General features: G+C 33.2%; 1 protein-coding gene across 2 annotated transcripts in view; it reads right to left on the bottom strand.

Moving 5' to 3' along the window:
• Nucleotides 1–2,547: 2,547 nt before the first annotated feature.
• Taf2 (TATA-box binding protein associated factor 2) overlaps nucleotides 2,548–21,428 on the bottom strand; it is a 74,795-nt gene continuing 55,914 nt past the window's right edge. Inside the window, exons 22-27 of one of the 2 annotated variants that reach the window (XM_026393877.2) lie at nucleotides 19,924–20,033; nucleotides 18,366–18,595; nucleotides 16,991–17,146; nucleotides 16,395–16,500; nucleotides 13,047–13,169; nucleotides 2,548–3,981 (exon numbers count right to left, since the gene is read on the bottom strand). In XM_026393877.2, the coding sequence (XP_026249662.1) occupies nucleotides 3,680–3,981; nucleotides 13,047–13,169; nucleotides 16,395–16,500; nucleotides 16,991–17,146; nucleotides 18,366–18,595; nucleotides 19,924–20,033 (1,027 nt within the window). In that variant the 3' untranslated portion in view covers nucleotides 2,548–3,679. The remainder of the gene's footprint in view (nucleotides 3,982–13,046; nucleotides 13,170–16,394; nucleotides 16,501–16,990; nucleotides 17,147–18,365; nucleotides 18,596–19,923; nucleotides 20,034–21,428) is intronic. The other variant, XM_026393878.2, reaches the window with a different exon arrangement.

The following is a 21,428-nucleotide window of genomic DNA, read 5'->3' as shown; positions in this document are numbered from 1 at the left end:
ACAGATAAGGATTTCAAAGTAAGGATGATATTTTGATCAAAATTGTCTTCTTATGGAGTTGCATGACTTTGGTCTTCTCCAATCTCTATGAAAGAAACCAAAAGAAACACAAAGAGGCCAGGCATGATGGCACCTTCCTGTAATCCCAGCAGCTTGGCTTGGGGCCAAGACAGGAGGATTGAAAGTTCAAAGCCAGCTTCAGCAAAAGCAAGGTGCTAAGCAACTCAGTGAGACCCTGTCTCTAAATAAAATGCAAAATCGGGCTGGGGATGTGGCTCAGTGGTTGAGGGCCCCGGAAATTCAATCCCCAGTACCAAAAAAAGACCCCACAAAGAACAAGAAGCAAAACCATACCAAGGAACTAAAAGAAATGTGAATCTCAACCCATGACACACAAGGAAGGGCTGCCAAAGTACACAGGGTGCAGGAAGACCATGAGAGAGGATGTTCATCCTCGCAACTCTCAGGCAAACTTAGCAAGAGAAAAGATGTCATACGAAAGGCAAAATTAGAAAACTAGTACATGAAGATTTGAAAAGAGGTAATAATACCTCCATCATTTACAGATGTAATTATTTTCAAGGACAATTGAAGAAATGCTTTAAAATGTTGCAAATAATGAGAATTCAGGCAGATAGTTAAGCACAAGCTTAGCATAAAGGAATAAATAATCTTATAGTGAAAAAAGACAATTTATAGAATATCAAATGATAACTTATAAAAGAACTATTACATTAATAGTAACATTGACATCTCTAATATGAATCAATAGCAGGATATCAACTCTAAGTTACTTCCTGATTTAACGACAAACTACAAAAATAATTTTGAGGAGAAACTAGAAAAACTGATGTCATATCATTACTGAAAATAAACCCACAAAAAGGAAAAAAATCACAGGGTGGAAAACTGATAAGTATATGACAAGGAGTAGATTTTACAACATATAAATTAGAAGATAAATCAAAGGAAAAAAGAAAATAGTCCACAAGAAGAGACAAAAAATTCTGAAAATGAAAAGTAATAAAACATTAGTTATATCACAGTTCTATAATAATCTAAACAGTATGGTAGTGATAAGAAAACAGATCCATGAAATCAGCTATAAAATAATTTAGTAAAGAATATATTGAAATCTAGAAATTAAAGACAAGAGTTTTAAACACATGGTGTTGGGTAACATTCGGGAAGGAAAAAAAATGTGGATCCCTATCAATATTTTATCAAAACAATTCAAGATGGAATCTAGTTAGACAAAGGATATAAACTTGAAAAAACATTTTAAAGACTCTAAAAGAAAAAAAAGGGGGAAATTCTTTTATAATCATGGAATAAGAAAAATTACTAAAGGCAAAAAAAAAAAAAGAAAAAAGAATAAAATGGAAAAAAAAAACTCTCACTTTTTTTTTGTACTCTGTTCCAAAGATTTGAAGGCAGCAGCAGACTATCTTACATGAGACTATGTGTCTTTGTTTTTCTACGTATCTTATTTAGACATTTGGCTTCAAAAGTCTAGTAGATTTAGGGGCTGGAGTTGTGGCTCAGCAGTAGAGAGCTCGCCTACCATGTGCTAGAGGCTGGGTTCAATCCTCAGCGCCACATAAAAATAAATAAATAAAATAAAGGTATCATGTCCAACTACAACTAAAAAAAATATTAAAAAAAAAAGTCTAGCAGATTTAAAACAAATCCACAGGACACCAGAGAACGCAAACAAAATAATTATATCTGAACAGCATTTCTGTTCCTCTCTTTTGTTGCCATTGTTGTTACAATGGCTTTGCATTAAAAATATTAAAAGCAAAAAGAAAAAACCACCACCAACAAAAACCGTATAAATATATATACCTGTAAATGTATATGGACTAGCTATAGAAAGGCACTAAACACTGCCAGCAATTACCTATTTTCAAAAACCTGAATAAAGTAATTTTCACATTGTCTGCTCTGAACTATCAGCCTAAGTAATCGAGAGTGAACTATAAAAAAAGTTCTTCACAAGTATAATACAAATATCCAATTTTGCAGTAGCACATATAATAGACACAAAAGGTGCTTTTAAATTATAATAGAAAGCTATTATTTGCCACTCTTCCTACAACACAAATAACTGAAAACTTGTCTGTAGAATTTTCAAAGCTGTGAGTTCTACGTACAGTACCACTGTGGACTCTATCATAAAAGATCCCGTTTTCTAAAAATAATTTCAGTTGGTCAACATTCAATTAATTAGAATCTTTAAATACCTGTCATTTAAGCACTTCAGCATCTGAATATATTCCTTTGCATTCACATTCCAAGCCATCTGTGCTTTCTAATTCCCAAATATGTCCTTACTTTGCTCATGCCTTTGAAGATAGTGTTTCTTCTGCTGAGACACTTTTGCCTCACCTTTACCTACTAAATGATCCTTGCTATTGGGGCCAGCTCAAATTCACCTAAAATTCACCTATTTGCAAAGTGCTCTGCAAACCATGTGGATAAGTTTATTATACATACACAATAAAAAGGAAACAAACGACATAGAAAGATACAAAGGCAGAATGGTCAATTTAAAAAGTTATTTATTAAACAAGTTAAATACAACTAAAAGTATACTTAAAAGTTTAACAATATTGGATCCCTTTTGAAATATCTATTCAGGGAACAAGTATCTTGTCAAACTTTTTAATGACATGGGAGATGATAAAAATTGAAGATATAAAAAGTATTCTTAAACAAACAATAAAACACGTGGTAAATCCAGAAGAAAAAATAAAAACACAAAACCACACAGATTATTAAACCATGAAACCAAAACGTTTCACATGTTTGCAAATGCTGTTACACTCACATGAGTACTGAACTGTCTTCATCCAAATTAATAAACAAATAAACTCACCTTAAGGTCATACGTTGTGGTATATTTTAAAAAGAATACATGTTGGGTGTGTAAATTGTCCACATCTAACAAAACATTTTACATATGAACCTATTCACTTATACTTAATGGAAGACAAAACAAAACTTATAATTTAAGCATCTTGATTTGAGAACAATTGTGGATTTGGTATCTCTGTTAAATTCCAACATAATAATCACCAAATGTGCTATCAAAAGATAGTTATTCCAATTTTTGCTAAAAAGAACTTCTTCCAAAAATTGTAGTATTTCAGGATAAAAGGAAACACAACATATTCTTTGTTCATAAATTACATTGCTTAGTTTCTACTGTTAACACAAAAAATAGTGCAAGAGGGAAGACTCCTATAGAAAAGCCTCTGTCTTTTCAGTAGTTTCAAATGGTGTTATACAATATTTCACTGGAAATAGTGGTTACACCACAGATTTGGCAGTTGCTTCTGTTTAAACCGTAACTCTGCCCCATAACATCCATCAAAGGCTTTCAAACATAATTGGTTTTGGCAGTACACATGGAGATCATGATGTGAATGGGGACTGCCCAATGGACACGAGGGCTTTTGTAAAAGAAGTTTTCTCTGTGTGTCTGTGTGTTTTAAGTAGGAAACAGGCGATGAAATAGTTTACCCAGAACCATAAAACACATCTTCCTAATTAAATCTCAATTGTATAAATAATATAAATCAAATGTCTAGAACTTAAATGGATTCTGAATTTATGTAAGAAAAGCAAATCCTTTCCTGCATTTTATCATTCTCCACAGAGGATAAAGCTTTAGTTATATACATTCTTCTGGACACAGAGGGAAAGGGCTCTTTGTCCCTTTTTCAGTCTGAAAGAGAGGTGAACGAGCAGACCTGCCACTGGCAGGGCTGGAGTAAGTGAAAGGATCCTTGTCCTTTTCTTTGCTGTCGTGCTTATGCTTGTGTTTATGTTTATGTTTGTGCTTCTTCTTCTTTTTCTTATGCTCATGGTGATGGTGGTCACTGTGTTTGGAGGATGTAGATTCCTTAGTAAATACTGAGAGTGGAGCTGTTGCCACTGGATGCATACTCATCTCCAAAGGCGATTGTTCTTTACCTTTAAGATTAAAAATACCAAATGAATTCCTGTTGATACCAAGGAAGACAAAACTAAAGTAAGAGGAAGCTGATGATAATATTATGGAAAGGGAGATTCCTAAGTACTTATCACTTCCATCAGGAATGAGGAATATCAATAAGATATCCAACCAGTTATACAAAGTTTTTAGTATTTTTGGCCATGAAGTTGAATGTTTTAGTTTCTTAGTTTATACAAATTATGATACAAACCAATGCATATATTAAAAGATGACCAAATTACCTTTCAATATTTTTAAGTATTACATGGTATGTTACGGGTTAAGATCTACATTAGTCAATAAAAATATAATTACTTCCAATACAATTCTGCCCTATGTATTAAATGTAGAAATGGCAGTATTTGATTAGTGCCATTTAAAAAACTATTCACTCACAAATGTGTTACTGACAATGATATTTTAGTGAAAACTGAACATTCTTATGGTCCCTTAATACAATTTCTGGGAATAGATGGGCAAAAGTAAACTCTCTGAGAGGATTCATATACACAGTTTTAGAAACCCAGAAAAGGGGGGCTGGGGATGTGGCTCAAGCGGTAGTGTGCTCGCCTGGCATGCGTTTGGCCCGAGTTTGACCCTCAGCACCACATACAAACAAAGATGTTGTGTCCACCAAAAACTGAAAAATAAATATTAAAAAATTTCTCTTTCTGTCTCTCTCACCTCTCTCTTTAAAAAAAAAAAAAAAAGAAAAGAAACCCAGAAAAGGCATAGTGTCATTGAAAAAGAAAGGGTCAAGAATTGGGAGACTCTTGCTCTAGACTAGGTTGTCCTTCTAGTCTTTAGTGTACTTTATCTCTTAGAGCAGTAAGTCCCTCATCTAAAAATCTAAATAGAACATTCTCTCCAGTTCTAACAATCTACCAACCTAGGACTCTATAATAGCAGTTCTGAGACTTGAGTAAAAGAATTTTCTTCTTGTCCTTTGACCATGCTTTAAAAAACAATTACCTCTTATATTACTTCAGGTTAATGGCATTGCTTTAGATGCAGCCAACTGAGGAAAGTCTGAGATTCATCTCAGATCCCATCTCCTCCAGATCTAACTGGTCACCAAATCTTGTTAATTCTCACAGCCTCTCTTAAATCAGTCCCCACCCTGATCCTGTCTGCAACTGTATTAATTCATACCTCTTCATCTCATCTGGACTACACCAATAGTTTCCTATTAACTGATTCCTCTGTCTGAAGTATACCCTAACTATATACAGTTGCACAGTAGGTTATTTGGCAATATCTGGAGACATTTTTTTGTGTTTTTTTTCAACTGGTATGGGGATAGGAAATGTAACTTGGCATTGTATGGGCAGAGAACAGGGATACTGCCAAACATACAATCTACAACCCCCTACCCCACAACAAAGAATTATTATGCCTAAAGTATCAATGATGTCCAGGCTGGCAAACCCTGTTCTATAATAATCTTCCTAAAAACAAAGCTGACCATGATATATACTTAAAAGGTCAGTTGGTTCTACTGATAGTATATAAGCTTGGGACTTCAGTGTAGAAGTCTCCCCCATGACCACCCAAATTAACAAAGAAAAAAAAATTCAAACTAAAAATAATCCAAGCTTTTCACTAAAATAAGCTTCAAGGTAACTGTTTATATTTTAAAAAGTAATTTCTCAGCACAAATTCTGATCCAAACCAGCTCCAAAACAGTAGTTTTCAACAAAGTAGGACGTTTTCTAAAAACTATACCATAGCACTAATTTTACTGACAATTCACAATGTGTCCTGAAGTTACCTTTCCAGTCTTATCTTCCACTCTTCCTCTAGGTAAAAGAGAATATTTGTAAATATTATTTCCTTGTGCTTAGAATAACCTCCCCTTTTTGTTATCTGGCTCACATACTCATTGAACAAATATCAGAAACTATTGGGGAACTAGAAAAAACAATGATAAATTGGATGGATCTTAGCTCTTCTGGAGCTTACAAATCAGAAAAGAAAAAAAGTTTCTAAAGATACAGGGGCCCAGTAGGGGACTTAAAGTATTTTGGAGGCAGAACTAGAAAGACAAAGTTCCCCAAAAAGTAATAGTAAAGATGTAACCTAAAGGAGGGTTTAGAGGGCCACTTTAGTCTCTTTAATTGTTTAAAAATAAATTCAAATGTCTCTTTGGGATGTTTCCCCAATGTTAATAAGTTCTCAGCTCATCATTTAGTTATTCTACATAACAGACTTCTGCAACTTTCTAATTTGCTGTCTGCACTCCTGGGAGACTGAGGTCCTTTTCTGGCTTGAAAAAAAGTTTCTTCATCTAATCCTAAGTACCTGCCAAGCTACTTGGATTGCAGAAAAGCCAATAATTATACTGGAACCTGTAGTTCCCAGCAGAGGCAAGTACCAAATGGACAACTGAGTGTTTGTGGTGTACTCTTTTCTAAGGAATATTTAGAACCACTTTGAAAGTGATTCCAATCTTTTGTCTGCAGGTCCTAAAGTTTACACTAAGGTTACACTGATCACAAATCTTATACTTCATTTGATTTACATGGGGTCTATTTAAAAAATGGATTAGAGCTGGGGCTGTGGCTCAGTGGCAGAGCACTCGCCTACTATGTATGAGGCACTGGGCTCGATTCTCAGCACCACATAAAAATAAATAAAAGTCCATTGACAACTAAAAATATTAATTTAAAAAATGGATTAGAACACAAGTTAAGAATACAGGTATTAGGAACCAAGGTCCTAGGAAAAATCTGATTCCAGGTCCAAGGCAGAATATTTATTTACAAAATAACCTGAAATATTGTGTATAATAGGAAGGAAGTTAAAAGTCTTGCCAAACAGATTCAGGAGTCAGCTTAAGAGGGCATTAATGTCCAAAGACAATTTGAATGCTGATAAAGATAATGATTATAACAGACTCAAGTGTCTCACTGAAGGATGCTAGTCAACCAACTCATTATTTTTAAATGTAATAAGTTTGTTATTTTAAAAATTATTAATAGAATCAAATATTTATTTTGACTTTTCTAAATGATTTATATCATTCTGTACAAATGAGGAAGAATTTAGCTTTATAAAAGTAGCAGATGAGTGGATAAAGAAAATGTGGTATGTATATACCACGTGACATATATATGTATTACTCATAATTTCATTCTTCTTTATGGCATTTGTTGATAAATGGATGGAACTGGAGAATATCATGCTAAGTAGAATCAACCAATCCCCAAAAAACCAAAGGCTGAATGTTTTCTCTGACATGTGGATGCTAATTCACAATAAGGACATGGTGGTAGGGAAGAATAGAAGGACTTTGGATTAGACAAAGGGGAATGAAGGCAAGGGAGGGAGAATGGGAACAGGAAAAATAGTAGAATGAATCAGACATTACTATCCTATGTGCATATATGTTACACAACCAATGAAATTCTACATCATGTACAACCCGAAGAATGAGAAGTTATACTCCATATATGTATAACATATCAAATTTTTTTTAAAAAAAGATGCTCTTGGGGAGGGAAAGGGGAAATACTGGGGACTGAATTAGAGCAAATTACATTCTATCCTTTTATAAATTATCTCAAAATGAAATGTAATGTTATGTATAACTAAAATGAATCAATAAAAAAGATGGGCTCGTTTTTTTTAAAGTAGCAGATGAACAAGAATTTTAATTTATAGAAACAATCCAACTTATAAATAAAAATAGAAGATGAATTAGAATATCACCATCTTGCAACCCTCAGGAACCTAATGAATCTACAACCTTGAACATTTACTGTGGTTAACCTCACGAAAAGGAATTGACCTGACACTGTATGCTTCCAGATGAAGAACACACCACCACCTGTAAATATGAATCCAATTACGCTCCAGAACAACTACTAATACTATAGAGACTTTTAATATGTTATACAAATAGCAAAATACAGACTTAAAAAAATACAGATCAAAAGCCTGGTTTATTTAACAAAAACACTATAAGCTGCGGTAGGGGGCAGGGGACTGGAGAGAGAGGGATGAGAAATTTTAGAATAAAAAGGATATATTAGCAAATTGAAATGTGGACCTTACATGGACACTGATATAAGCAAATGAATTGTTAAAAACAAAGCCAAAGTAATGGGCTGGGGATATAGCTCAGTTGGTAGAGTGCTTGCCTTGCAGGCAGGCACAAGGCCCATGGTTCAGTCCCCAGCAACAAAAAAGCACCAAAAACAAACCCCAAACAAAATAAGTATACTTATGAATCAATTAAAATTGAAGCAAATTAGATATTTAATAGTATAAAAATACTAATTTTACGTATAATAATTTTACTGTGCTTATAAACTTTAAAATTTTTATCTTTTAGATACATACTAAATTGTGGATGGAATGACAAGATTTATTTCAAACTAATTCAGAAGGGTAGAAATGAGTAAGAGTACAGATTAAATAAGACTGACCATGAACTGATCATTGTCAAAACTAAGTTAAAAGATAAATGAAAATGAAGTTCATTGTACTAATCTACTTTGTTGTTTTCCATAATAAATTGTTTCTTAAGAAGTAATTAGGGTAATTTAGCAATATATATGAAAATGTTAAGAGGCCATATCTTTGATATAGGAAAGTTCATTTCTAGAAACTTATACCACTAATATGTTCATGAATATGTGCAAACACATGAACACAGAGAAATTGTTTTTAATAGCAAAACATCTGCCCACATTATATTATCACCACAAAAAAAATTGTTAGCTCTTAGCTCTTATGTTTTTTCATTTGTTATAAACAATGCATATTTCTTATTTGCTTTTTCTCTATCTTTCCTAAAAAACTTTACCAGGTCTAATCCAAAGTGATAAGAAATACAATTTCCTTCTCATGTAGATCACATTAACATTCAGATTAAGTATACATGAATTTACTTTCACAATAATATAATGAGGTTACTCAAGGACTTTCATGAATATGCATGTATTAATCATTTCCTAGACACAAAATGACACACAATTTTAGAGGTTTATTTTTAAAATGCTTAGAAACTTGAGGCCCACCCACAGTTAAGCGTCACTCCTTTTTAAGCTAATGAAAACCATTTTAGTGACCTAAAATATGTATTTCTATTTAAGATAGCAGATAAATCAGAAGAAAATAATACACATAATTAAAAATACTACAATTTTCCTATTTCATATTAAAAATAGAAAACAAAAGACATATTCAGAGTTTTGTTGTTCTGAAAATTTTTTCCCGAAGACCAAATAAAATAAACCATGAATAAAGGTTATTGCAGCAAATTTAACAAATGCAAAAAAAACAGAAAGAGGCACTTACAATAAGTTTAATATAGGTTTTTAGTTCACTTGATAAAACTGCTGCTGAGAAACAGTGAATAATCTGCTAATTAATCTATTAAATTTGTTCATATTAAGTGCTTGGATTTAATCAAAAACCTGTAGGTTCTATTAGGAAAGGTATGAAGTAGTTTTTTTTTTTTCCTCAACGCTTTAAAGCAATATAAAAATAAAGTGTTGAATTATACCATGATGATTTAAGGATAAAAAGATCAAAGTCTAGGGCTGGGGTTGTAGCTCAGTGGTAGAGCACAGCTTCTCATGCATGAGGAACTAGGTTCGATCCTCAGCATATAAAAATAAATAAATCAAGATACTGTGTCCATCTACAACTAAAAAAATTAAAAAAAAAAAAGAAAGATCTAAGTCTGTTTCTCATATTTAGTACCAAAGAAAGACCTACAGGGAAAGTTTCCAAACTTAAAAAAAAAAAAAAAAAAAAGCTTTAACTTAAAAAATCAAGCACTAGAAATATGTTCTGATTTGCACAAGAAGAATTACATAACATAGTGGCCAAAGTTAAGCACCTGCAGAAACTTGCCTTCTCTTCCCCACAGAAACTACTAGGAATTCCCAATGCACCTTGTTCCCCTCACCTTGCTCTCCTCTTAATCACTGTAACCCTGTAGCAACCTGGAGATAGCCCTGTCACCTCAAGCCTTTACAGTGGTGGAGAGCTGCAGTAGTTGGAAGGGAGGGGCTTCAGTATGTTCAGCCTATCACCAAGAGGACCATTTAGCCCTTTCTGCACATTCCCTCCCTTACCTCAGCAAAGGGAAAGGAACACTCAGGTAATGAAGGAAAACACACTTGCCACTTTTCTTTTCTTACCCTAATGGCTCAACCTGCTACCCACATATGACTGATTACACCCTAAAATGCCCTTTTATCATATACAAGGAAAGGGAAAATTGTGTATATGTGAGACATGAGGTAGGGTGAGGTTTAGAAAGTAAAACCTTTACTTTCTACTAAACAGCTTCCATTTCCTCTTTTACCTAAATCCTCATTCCTTTTCTCTGTCTTCTAGATGAACTCTGCAACACATTTTAGTTCTTAATTCCAATTTGGTTCCCTGGTCCTAAGCTTAAGAAATCTGAGACTTCATCTCAGCTCAGGAACAAAGGAGGCAGGGACCCAAACAAAAAGGCTTTAAACCCAAGGAAAAGTATAAATAAGCAGACACTACAGGGTACAGCATAGGAAAAGTTTGAACTGGAAAGTACATACCCTCCCTATGAAGTCCTCTCAGTTAAATCTTCAAGAAAAATCTAGATTATGTGTGATCCCTTCATTTTTAGTCAACCCATTAAAAAATTTTTGTAAGAATTACCCAGATTGAATAAAAGACATTTCACCTGGATGAGCTGAATGTGCCTCCCCAAACCCATGTGTCCTAAATCTAGATTCCAAAGACTGAAGAGAGATCACCTTACAGCTGCTCTACCTTTCTCTCAGGAGCCTCTCACATGACTTTCAATCTCAGAAGATCCCCAGCTGTTACTGGGAGACAGGAAGAGAATACATTCCTTTTTAACAAAGAATTTCACATGACTTTATTTAGGTTAGGCTGAAGTTGTGCTTCTGACCTCCCAAAGATGAAGCCGAGTGGCCTGCTCTCACAGAAACTTTGCTATACACAATGGCTAGATTTGATACTTCTATTCTCCATCTGTGGTATGTGTTCAAAGGGCTTTTGGTAGGCTAGTTTGGGAAAGTTACAATATCCAACATTTTCAACAATGTATTTATGGAAAAACTGCATTCAAAATTCTAAAATCAATACACTTAAACTTTTGGGGCTGGGGTTGTGGCTCAGTGGAAGAGTGCTTGCCTCACGTGTGTGAGGCACTGGGTTCGATTCTCAGCACCATATATAAATAAAAAATAAATAAAGGTCCATCGAAAACTAAAAGGAAAAATTTAAAAACAAACTTTTAGAACACTACCCTTTGTAAAATGCATGTTTTCTAAAATCTAAATATTGCTGTTGAGTTTTAAGAGATGCTCAATGGTTTTAGGGTACTGAATAGTCCAAATATACTTAAAGGAAATTACAAAGGCATATCAAAGAGTATATTTCAAATTAAAAAAAAAAAAAAAAAAAGTTTAATAGATCAGTCTACATAACTGCCATATATTTTGCCTTATGATATAAAATAGTTCTACATGGATACCAATCAAAGCTAAAATTTTAACACTTTATTATTTTCCACCATTAGCCTGTATCTGTCTCTCCCCAGGCTTCTCATATGATGCAATGAGAACTACAACAAAGATTGGGGGTAGGGGGATTTTTAAAAGCAATATGAAACAATGATACAAAGCACACTAGTGGACATAAAAATGCATTAAAGTTTGCTTCTACACAGGTTTGTGGGCCACATCATTAAGAAAATCCAAACAATGTATTGAACTTCTTCTTGGACTAGAAACTGATTTGACTCTTAGAAATTCAGACAGAACTTAGTTTTTCATAGGCAAAGAAGGCAGGCAGAAGCACCATAAACTATATCAATAAGTTTTAATCCCATATGCTTTGTAATTTTTTTTTTAAAGTAGAAAATTATTCATGTCCAGTAAAAGTTTTAAAAATACACTGATGATAAGGCAAAACTATACCAAAACCAAAACTAAAACCAAGATAATACAAAGCCCTGAGTGGTTGAATGCTTTGCTTGTCTAGAATGTGTCAGGATCCAGGTTCCCCCTCTAGTACCAAAAGAAAAAACAAACAAAACCCCACAAAACAATAACAACAAAAAGAAAAAAACAAAACAAAAAACAAACCCAGAACACAAAATCAGCAGAGGCCAAGAAATGAGAAATGTGAAAATTCATTCATCAGAGTAAACGCCAAAGTGCAATAGTCTGGGGTCTCAACATCAAAATATTTTGAAGTGTCACTTTTATTTGAAGTCTCCTTTTAGTCACAGTGACCCCTAAGCTCTTCAAATGAATAAACAGTACTCTACTGCTTATACTGGAAAATAATTTTGGTTACATATCTTGTTTTTCACTCCCTGTTTCTTGAAAACTTGAAGACTAATGAATCTTTATTTCATGGTAGCTCATCAGCATCTAACGTTTATTACTCTTTATTTGGATTTTAACCTCTTAGTAAGTAACATAAGAACAGAATAAATAGAAAAATATGTAAAACCATGGAATAGGTAACAAGCACATCTGTACTGAATTACCTTTCATAAACTTAAGCCTAATTAGTATCAATAATTTAAAAGATATAACATTTGAATTTTCTAGGTAAATCATCAAGTCTTCATAAATAAATCACCAATCATGAACACTGGGTATATGGAGGGAATAAGCAGCTGATTTTCATATTTTATAAAGTTATAATGATACAGATTTGATGGTTTCTACTTAAGTTAGTATTTGTCATAATAATTAGAAAATGTACTATAAGAGCAAAATATTAATTTAAAGGGTATATATAATGGTATCAGGTGAAATGATTTTTATTTTCATTTATTTTTCTGTTAGTTTCCTGTAACAAAAGTACATTTCTTTTGAAACAGAAAAAAGTCTAATTTAAAAGTCTTTAAAGTTAAATAAAGTCAAATGTACTATAAGGAAAGCAACTCCTAAGATCTATATTTTTAAAGTATTTTTTCAAGTTATTAAAGTAACTCTATGTAGTTTACAGATTTGTTCTTGAGGGGAAAAAAAAAAAAGGAAATTAGTCGATCGATTTTTACCTGTTCCCTTACGTGTAAGTTCCATACTCCATGGGGGTTTTGTGGTAGCTGTGCTATCACAACCTGATGAATGCTGAGGCATTAAAACAGATCGAGAGCTAGCTGGTCGATATTTGGAAAGTCCTAAAATGCCAAACAAGAGGAAAAGGATGGATTTACTTCCTTGTTTCCTAAAAGCTGAAAAAAGCTGATGGGTTTTTATAAGTTACCCTTAAAACTAGAGGCAGTGGAACCACAGTAAACTTCTGATAATAAAAAGAATATCCTTTAAAAACTACTAACAATCCCATTTAATTTAATCCTTTGTCACAGGTCCTGTAAGTTTAAATCTGAAAATAATACACATTGAAGAGAGACAATATGGTGGAATGACTTGGTAAACATATGAATTAGATTCTATATTCTATCACAGAAACCATTTCATAAATTTTTTTACATGGAACTTTCACATAATAAAATGTGCCCACTCTCCCAAAAATCCACTAATAAATTACATTATAAAATTTATTTTAAAATAGATCAAAATAATTTAGGAATTACAGAAGACATTTAAGAAAGGAAGTGAGTGAGGCATGGCTGCTCACATCTGTAATCCCAATCCCAGTGGCTGGGGAAGCTGAAGCAGGAGGATTCCAGGTTTGAAGCCAGCCTCAGCCACTTAGTAAGGCTATAAGCAACTTGGTGAGATCCTGTCTCAAAATAAAATATAAAAAGGGATGGGGATGTAGCTCAGTGGTAAAGCACTTCTGGGTTCAATCTCCAGTGCCAAAACAAAAACAAACAAAAAGCAGATAGTGGTTTAATGGTGTAACACGATCAGTACCTGATACCAATTTATCAGCAAGTATCTATTTGTGTGTTAATTCCTTCACCTATAATATGGAAAAATTCTAAGATTTGGATGTAGTTGGCCATTACATGTGTGTGTCAGTTCAGGCAAATCATTTAAATATCTCTGCTCAAGTTTACCACTTAAGTGAGCAAAACAGGTCACTATTATTATTAAGATCTCTTACAATTATAGAAGCAAAAGAATTCAGGACCTATTAGTTTCCAATTATATCCTAGGCTCATATTCTATGTGAAACCAATTCTCAAATTCTTTAGTTCATCTTAGATTACCAGATTATATAAAATAATATAGGTCCCATAAATAAAAAGACAGACAAGCAAATCAAGGTGAATAGTGGGGACTTTAGAACTTAAAAAAAGTAAAATTTAAAAAACCTCACTCAAGCTGGGTGTGGTGGTGTATGCCTGTAATCCCAGCTGCTCGAGAAGCTAAGGCAGGAGGATCTCAAGGTCAAAACCAGCCTCAGCTAAAGCTAGGCACTAAGCAACTCAGTGAGACTCTGTCTCTAAATAATATACAAAATAGGGCTGGGAATGTGGCTCAGTGGTCCAGTGCCCCTGTGTTCAATACCCGGTACCAAAAAAAAAAAAAAAAACTCATTCAAATGTAAAAATTATAAACTACAACTACATGGGGTATTAGGATTTTCAAATAAGAAGAACATAAAAAAGAAGCAACTCAGGAAGGATATAAAAAGAAGAAAAATAGTCATATTCATTATAGAAAAATGCATTAAAAACAAACCTGAATAATAACAGTTATTATTATTGGTACTGGCAACTGAACCCAGGGGTGCTTAACCACTAAGCCATTTCCCCAACCCTTCTCATTTTTTGAGACAAGGTCTTAATAAATTGCTGGGATTAGAGTTGTGCACCACCACACCCAGCATTAAACCTTAATTAATCATTTTAGAGTTCCTAAATAAGAATATTAACTTATTACACTGAGGATAATAAAACAGTGCTATGACAGACATGATAATGATACATATAGATTAATGGATTATACCTTATGTATCCATATTAATTTAGAAACAACGTTGAGTGAAAAAAGCCATATTATCATACCATTTTCATAAAAATTCAAACAATAAGAGCAAGTAAACATAGAATAATACATCTGTGCTGTATACTATCAAGAAAAGCAACAAAACTAAATTTAGAAAAAGAAAATTCAAGATAGTAGTTAACTACAGTGCAAAGGCAACAGAATAGAACTAGGACAGAAGTCTACAGGAACATCCACACTTGTACTATGTTGTACAGGTTAAGTGATGATCAAGTTCACAGATACTTGTTCTATTACTGTATTTCATGACTTATGCGCGAGTCATATCAAAAGCTTTAATTATTCCTTAAAAATTAAAAAAATGTTTATGACATATACTGATATAATCTCTTCAAAAAGTACCATGCACAAAGCAATAGGTCCAATTTCCAGCACTGAAAAAAAGGGGAGAAAAAAAAAGCACCATGACAACAAATAACAAAAGAGATAAAAAAGCTAGCCTGTAGTGTTAGCTACTTGGGAGGCTGAGCTCAGCCTCAACGGATCCCTTGAGCTCAGCAGTTAAAAATCAGCCTGGGCTACATAGTGAAGTGAAATCACCCCTCACAAAAAAAAGCTGTATGAAAATCTTAAGATGAATATCTCACAATATAGCTAATATTCTTTTCAATAATATTTCAGGAATATATACTAAGAACATAATTTAAAAGTAAAAGTATCAAAAGCTTTCTTGTAAAGATATTCAGTTCAGAATTGCCTATAATCAATAAAGACTAGAAACAACCTCAACATCTGCAAACAGGGAAATAATAAGGCAAATTATAAGCATTATCAATTCAATAGTGTCTTGAGTAGTATTTCCAAAAGAAAACTTGCTTTGAGAGATACATGCAAAAGTCTAGAATATATTACATGGAATAGGCAGGCACAAAGAGAAAGTAGTATTATGGGTAGCACTAGATTTAGTTTAAAAAAATTAACGTAAATATAGTTACATTATTAAAAACTCAACGAGACCTAATTTTTCATTTCAAAGCTGAGTCTACCACACATGAGCACATACACTTAAAGAAATTAAAGCTATTGGGCTGGGGTTGTGGCTCAGTGGTAGAGTGCTCGCCTAACATGTGTGAGGCACTGAGTTTGATCCTCAGCACCACATAAAAATAAATAAAATAAAGCACCTACAACTAAAGAAAAATATTAAAAAAAAAGAAATTAAAGCTATTGTAAGGAATCTGATAAACAGGTTTTACAAAAAACAAGTTCAAAAGCACACAATATTTTAAAAAATTAAAATTAAATCAAGAGAAACACTTAAAATTTTTTTATTTTGCTTATGTGTTTTAAAATCTGATATCATCTAATATTTTGTACTGGCTGCCTTTTCAATTTTATAGGTTTCATTTGAAGATAAAGCAACAAATGTTCAAATGGAGATATCATGGGAACTCCTTCTTCTCAGAGTAGAATACTAATCTTACCTGGAGTTGACGGTCTTTCAAGCATGTTCAGATGATGGGAGATGAAGGCCTGACTATCATGAACAGTATCCATGTCAATCTCCTCCTCATCTTGAGAATTTGAGAACTAAACATAGGCACACAAAACAAACAAAAAGAAGCCATTACATCACTTTATATTTAGATCTTATCTTTTAGAAAAAGTGGCAGAGGCAATAAGAATATAACCCCTTATAATCTTAAAAGGAAAAGCAGTGTCTTTTCCTCAAAAGGTATTAAGAGAAAGGAAGGATTAGGTGGTCCAGCCTCCAAAAGAAGCTGATTTAGAAATTACTGGAAATGTAATAGCAACTAAAATCTACTCCTATATTGTGGGAAGAAGTAGTGAGTTGTGGTGAAACGTGCACACATAGTTCCTTCCCCAAACAGAGAAGAAATATGTGATAATAGAAGTTAAATAACTGGATGAAATGACTTGGAAGGACATTTGGGTTGTTTTATGATTCAGTCTGTCCCACATGTTCCTGTTAAGGAAAAACCATTCCAAGTATTCAAAAAGATTTATGAGAATGTGAATACCCTACACTGTTAATACAGGTTGAACCTGTATTTCTTACTCTGATTTTGAGTTTGACTTTACTGCTATCCTCATTCTTCTCCAGTATTTGACCAGGTTCTAGTGGGGACCCCAGTGGTGTATCAGCCTTCCTCTTCACTCCCTGCTGATGAGCTGATACATTACATGATGCTTCCTTGGCAAGGTGATCATCTTCCTGTGGCAATATTTAAGATCAAAATTAGACTTGTAAAGACAAGTAGCTCATATTATAGCTGAGAACTAATAGCTATAACAACCATGCAGATTAGAGCATGCCCAAAGGCTAAAAAATGGGCTTAAAAATATAACCTTTTTCTGTGTGTTTTACTTTTGGGGTGAGAATATAAGTATTTAAGTGAACTTCCAGAGCTTTTCCAAAAGAATGTATCTTTTAGTGTCACTTTCTTTACTTATCCTAAAGTGTGAATGTGCACAATTAACATATGGGCAAGAACTATAAACTATTTACTTCCACATGTTTATAAATATCTAAATATCTAAATCTAAAAGAGCTCCTTTTTTAGACTTGTTTTTCCTATGTTAATTGGCCTTACTTCTTTAAAATCAAACTCTAAGACACATGTAAAATTTACAACAAATAAGTGTGGTTACATTTCAAAAAATTTAGGTAAATAAGTTTAAAAATTACTTAGTATCATAGAGAAAATCTGAGTATCAAAATGTTAAAACACCAGTAGGGCTTTGCCATGCAAGTAATCTGGTCTAAATATTGGTGAAAAATGAAGCTTGAAATACTATAGACACTCTCATCAGTAAGAAAACTGTTTTTAGAAAACTTTGTTTATAGTCAAATAATTAATATGTATCCTATAAGTCCTTTTACAAAAAGGCTGACAATTGTATGATGTATAGTTAGAAAAGCTTTTCTAAAGGCAAACACACACAAATATATAAAAATTTTTAAGACAGTCTTCTCCCAAATCGGCAGCTTATTTATTTACCTGATCATTCATTCATTTATTTATTTTCATTCAACAAGCATTTGCCAGGCACTTACCATGTTTAGAATTGTGCTAGGTACTACACAGAGCAAAAATTAAAAAAGACAGGGCCTTTGGGTTCAAAAAGCTTGCCATGAGCACATTTGGACAAAACAGATTAATATGTAATAGATCAACTATTCATTTTTATTTTCTACTACTCAGAGAAGAAATTCTATGCTCAAATATTTTTTAAAAATGATTATGTCATCACAAAAGAGAGTAAATAGACTGATAAAATGCTAAACAAATGTTAGCTACAAGTTTTAAAATGGCACTGTGAACTGTTTTAGTTGCTATAAAATTTACCAGTTCACAAGAAGTAATTCTTTTCTCTAGATGGCTCTATATAATAAAACTATATCTTCTGTATGTAATACTTGTGATTCTTACAGGATTCTGAAATCCAACTAGCTGTGCATGACTGCCTGGATTATTCGCAGCTTCTTGGTTGCCTGCTACAGCCTCTGGAATTATAGTAGGATTCAAGACAGCTTTTTTCTCCTTCAGATTAAGAACCAACCCAAGCTCTGGTAAGGGTAAACAGGAAGGTCTACTGAGGCCAAAAAGTGTGAAATACAAGTCCACAGCACCACACCGCAACCTCCAGTCATGTGAAGTACCTAAGATATAAATAATAAAGAAATTTTATTATCACACCTTTATTCTTACAAAATGAGTACTATACATCAACTAAAAAATCTAACATTCTAAAAACAATTTTTTCCCTGGCTTTCAATATTCTTTTACTTCTTCCTCACCAGTAATTAGTTATACCACATTCATTCACTCTCTGTCCAACTTGTCTGATTCTCTTCATCAACAGACTGTCAAGCAAACATCACTCCATAATCCTTCATGTACCTTATCATAGAAAAAAAGTTTTAAAGTATTTAAAGTATTAAAACAAATACCTACTACACTCCTACCTTCTATATATAACAACTATTTATATCTAATAAAACACATTTCAACCTATCTTTTGATTGAGTCTTTATACTAAAACCAGTGTTAGTTTCAACCTATCAGAGACATCAGGCAAATTTGGTGAAATGTATGTAATACTTACAAACCCATAGAAGAAGAACAATAACCTGAATAAATAAAAATGACTTAAAAAAGACACAGGTTTGGGGTGTGCTCTGTGGTAGTGCATTTGCATAGCTTTCACAAGGCCCTGGGTTCAATCCCCAGCACAGGAAAAAAAGGAATTGCAAATATCTAAAATATAAGCAGCATAATGATAATATCATCATTACACTTGTCTAACAACATTTTTAAGTATTCAATATAAGCCAGATACTGTGCTTAACTCATTTTAATTCTCAGTTTACAGGAGTTGATATAATTATCATGTGCATTTTATAAATGAAAAAAGTTTAGAAGCTACACAGTGAGAAAATAACTAAGACTCAACTATCTGCAAACTGGTTTCAAAGAGAGTGCTCCTAAGCAGTGTTATCCTACTTCTTGACCTCACTCAAATAAATTAAGTTAAAACTATAATATACCATGAACTCCAGGGTGCAGACCAAAACCAATATGCAGTTTTAAAAAATGGAGACTGATTCTATATGCACTGACTGCCCCTGCCAGGATAAGAAATTGGTTACTTATGGGAAAGGCCACTAAGTGGCTATGGAAAAGAGGTGGAAAGTTTAAGTTTTCACTACTATGTAACACTTTGTAGGGTTATATTAATAGCCCTTTAATCATCTGAAACACTTTCAAATAAATTAATCTTTTATTTCCTTAACCTCAGTGGGGAGCAAAGTGAGCATATTCTTAACCAATATAATACCCATCACTGTAAAAGTGTGATATTCTACTTGAAAAAAAAAAAGGCAAAAACTAAAATCTTCTGTTCTTATGTGCTACTGAATTGCAAGTCTGCTATAAAATGAAAATACTCCAATAATAAAAATTTCTTTAAAAATCACTGCTCTCTTACCAGAATTCATAAGTTTCCAAAGTTGATCTACCAGGGCTTCATTGCATAATGGAGACTCCATGTTCTTTGTAAATGGTGGATTCTTAGTCAACATATTTAGAATCTTATGCCTGAAAGAGTGAAAAACAAATTAATTAATTTTTGCTGACCATCTGTTGACTGATACTGAGTCAGAGACACCACAAAACAGCTGAAAATTATGTGTACTTCTTCCTTCCTAATTTGCCACTTAGGCCTAGTTTTGTGACTAGATTAGTTTGATTTCAGAAGACGTTACATCCTAAATACTTCCTACTTGTTTCAATTTAAAAAAAATCTGGTTGTTTTGCTTCTAAATCAACTAACTGTGCAATAAAAAGCTTGACTACACAATCTTAACCAATCTTTACCATAACATTTTGTGTGTGTGTGTGTTAGGAGACCTTTGCAAATTTTAAGCAAGTACTCTACGACTTGGTTATATCCCCAGCCACTTTTATAATTTTGAGACACAGTTTCAAATGGCACAGGCTGAACTGACTTTTTCCTCCTGCCTCAGACACCCTAGTAGCTAGAATTATATGCTTGGGCTACTGTGCCCAGCTACACCCATCCCATGTTTTAAAATAAACAATCTACTCTCCATAGAAACATGTACAAAAAAGAAAACACACATAGACTGGTCAGTTAAGTACATTTTAAAATTGAGGCAAAACCCCCCAAAACCCACAAAATACATAATAGACCTAGAAGTCTATACTTAAGATAATAAAATGAATATAGACATCATTATTCTATCTTTGTAGAGAATGTGAGGGAGCATTTTTAATGTGGTACCTACAAAAAGATTCTTCAAATTAAGCTGAGGTAAAAAAGAGTCAATTAAGAAAAGTATTCTCATAGGGGTAACTGTTAAACTCTACTAAGTCATTTAGTCAAAATACGGCATTATGATGAAGAAAAAATTTGAAAAAGAAGTATCTGATGGTATGAAAATAAGACATCATATGAAGTATATAGAGAAAAGCAAACCCAGGTCTAAGATCAAGGAAAAATTCAAGGTTTAAGAGTAACTGGAGAGCTGGGGTTGTGGCTCAGTGGTACAGCACTCGCCTAGCTTGTCCGAGACCCTGGGTTTGATCCTCAGCACCACATAAAAAAAAATTTAATTAATTAATTAAATAAATAAAAAAAGAGTAACTGAAATTCTACAACATAAGTGAGAGGGAAAGAAACTGAATTTTATCCTTATGGTGCTTAGCAAATCTTGAGAAAAGGTGAATCTGGGAATTTTTTACATTTAATTGTTGGTGGTAAGACACCAAATTAGACTTGAAACTAGGAAAGAAATGGGAAGAAAGTTGATCTGTAAGTGATAATTTCTTAGACATTAAATGCTTATTGGCTATAATTTCATATTTATAATACTGAGACGTGGATTCTGTTAAATACACTTTGGGGCTATGAAATTAAAGATTATAAAATAAGACTGCTAAAAGACTACAAAAACAAAAAAGCAAAATGTG

This window comes from Urocitellus parryii, chromosome 7 (genome assembly GCF_045843805.1).
Source record: "Urocitellus parryii isolate mUroPar1 chromosome 7, mUroPar1.hap1, whole genome shotgun sequence".
Lineage (NCBI taxonomy): Eukaryota > Metazoa > Chordata > Mammalia > Rodentia > Sciuridae > Urocitellus > Urocitellus parryii.
The sequence above is the reverse complement of the archived record's forward strand: the minus strand, read 5'-3'. Positions and strand labels throughout refer to the sequence as shown.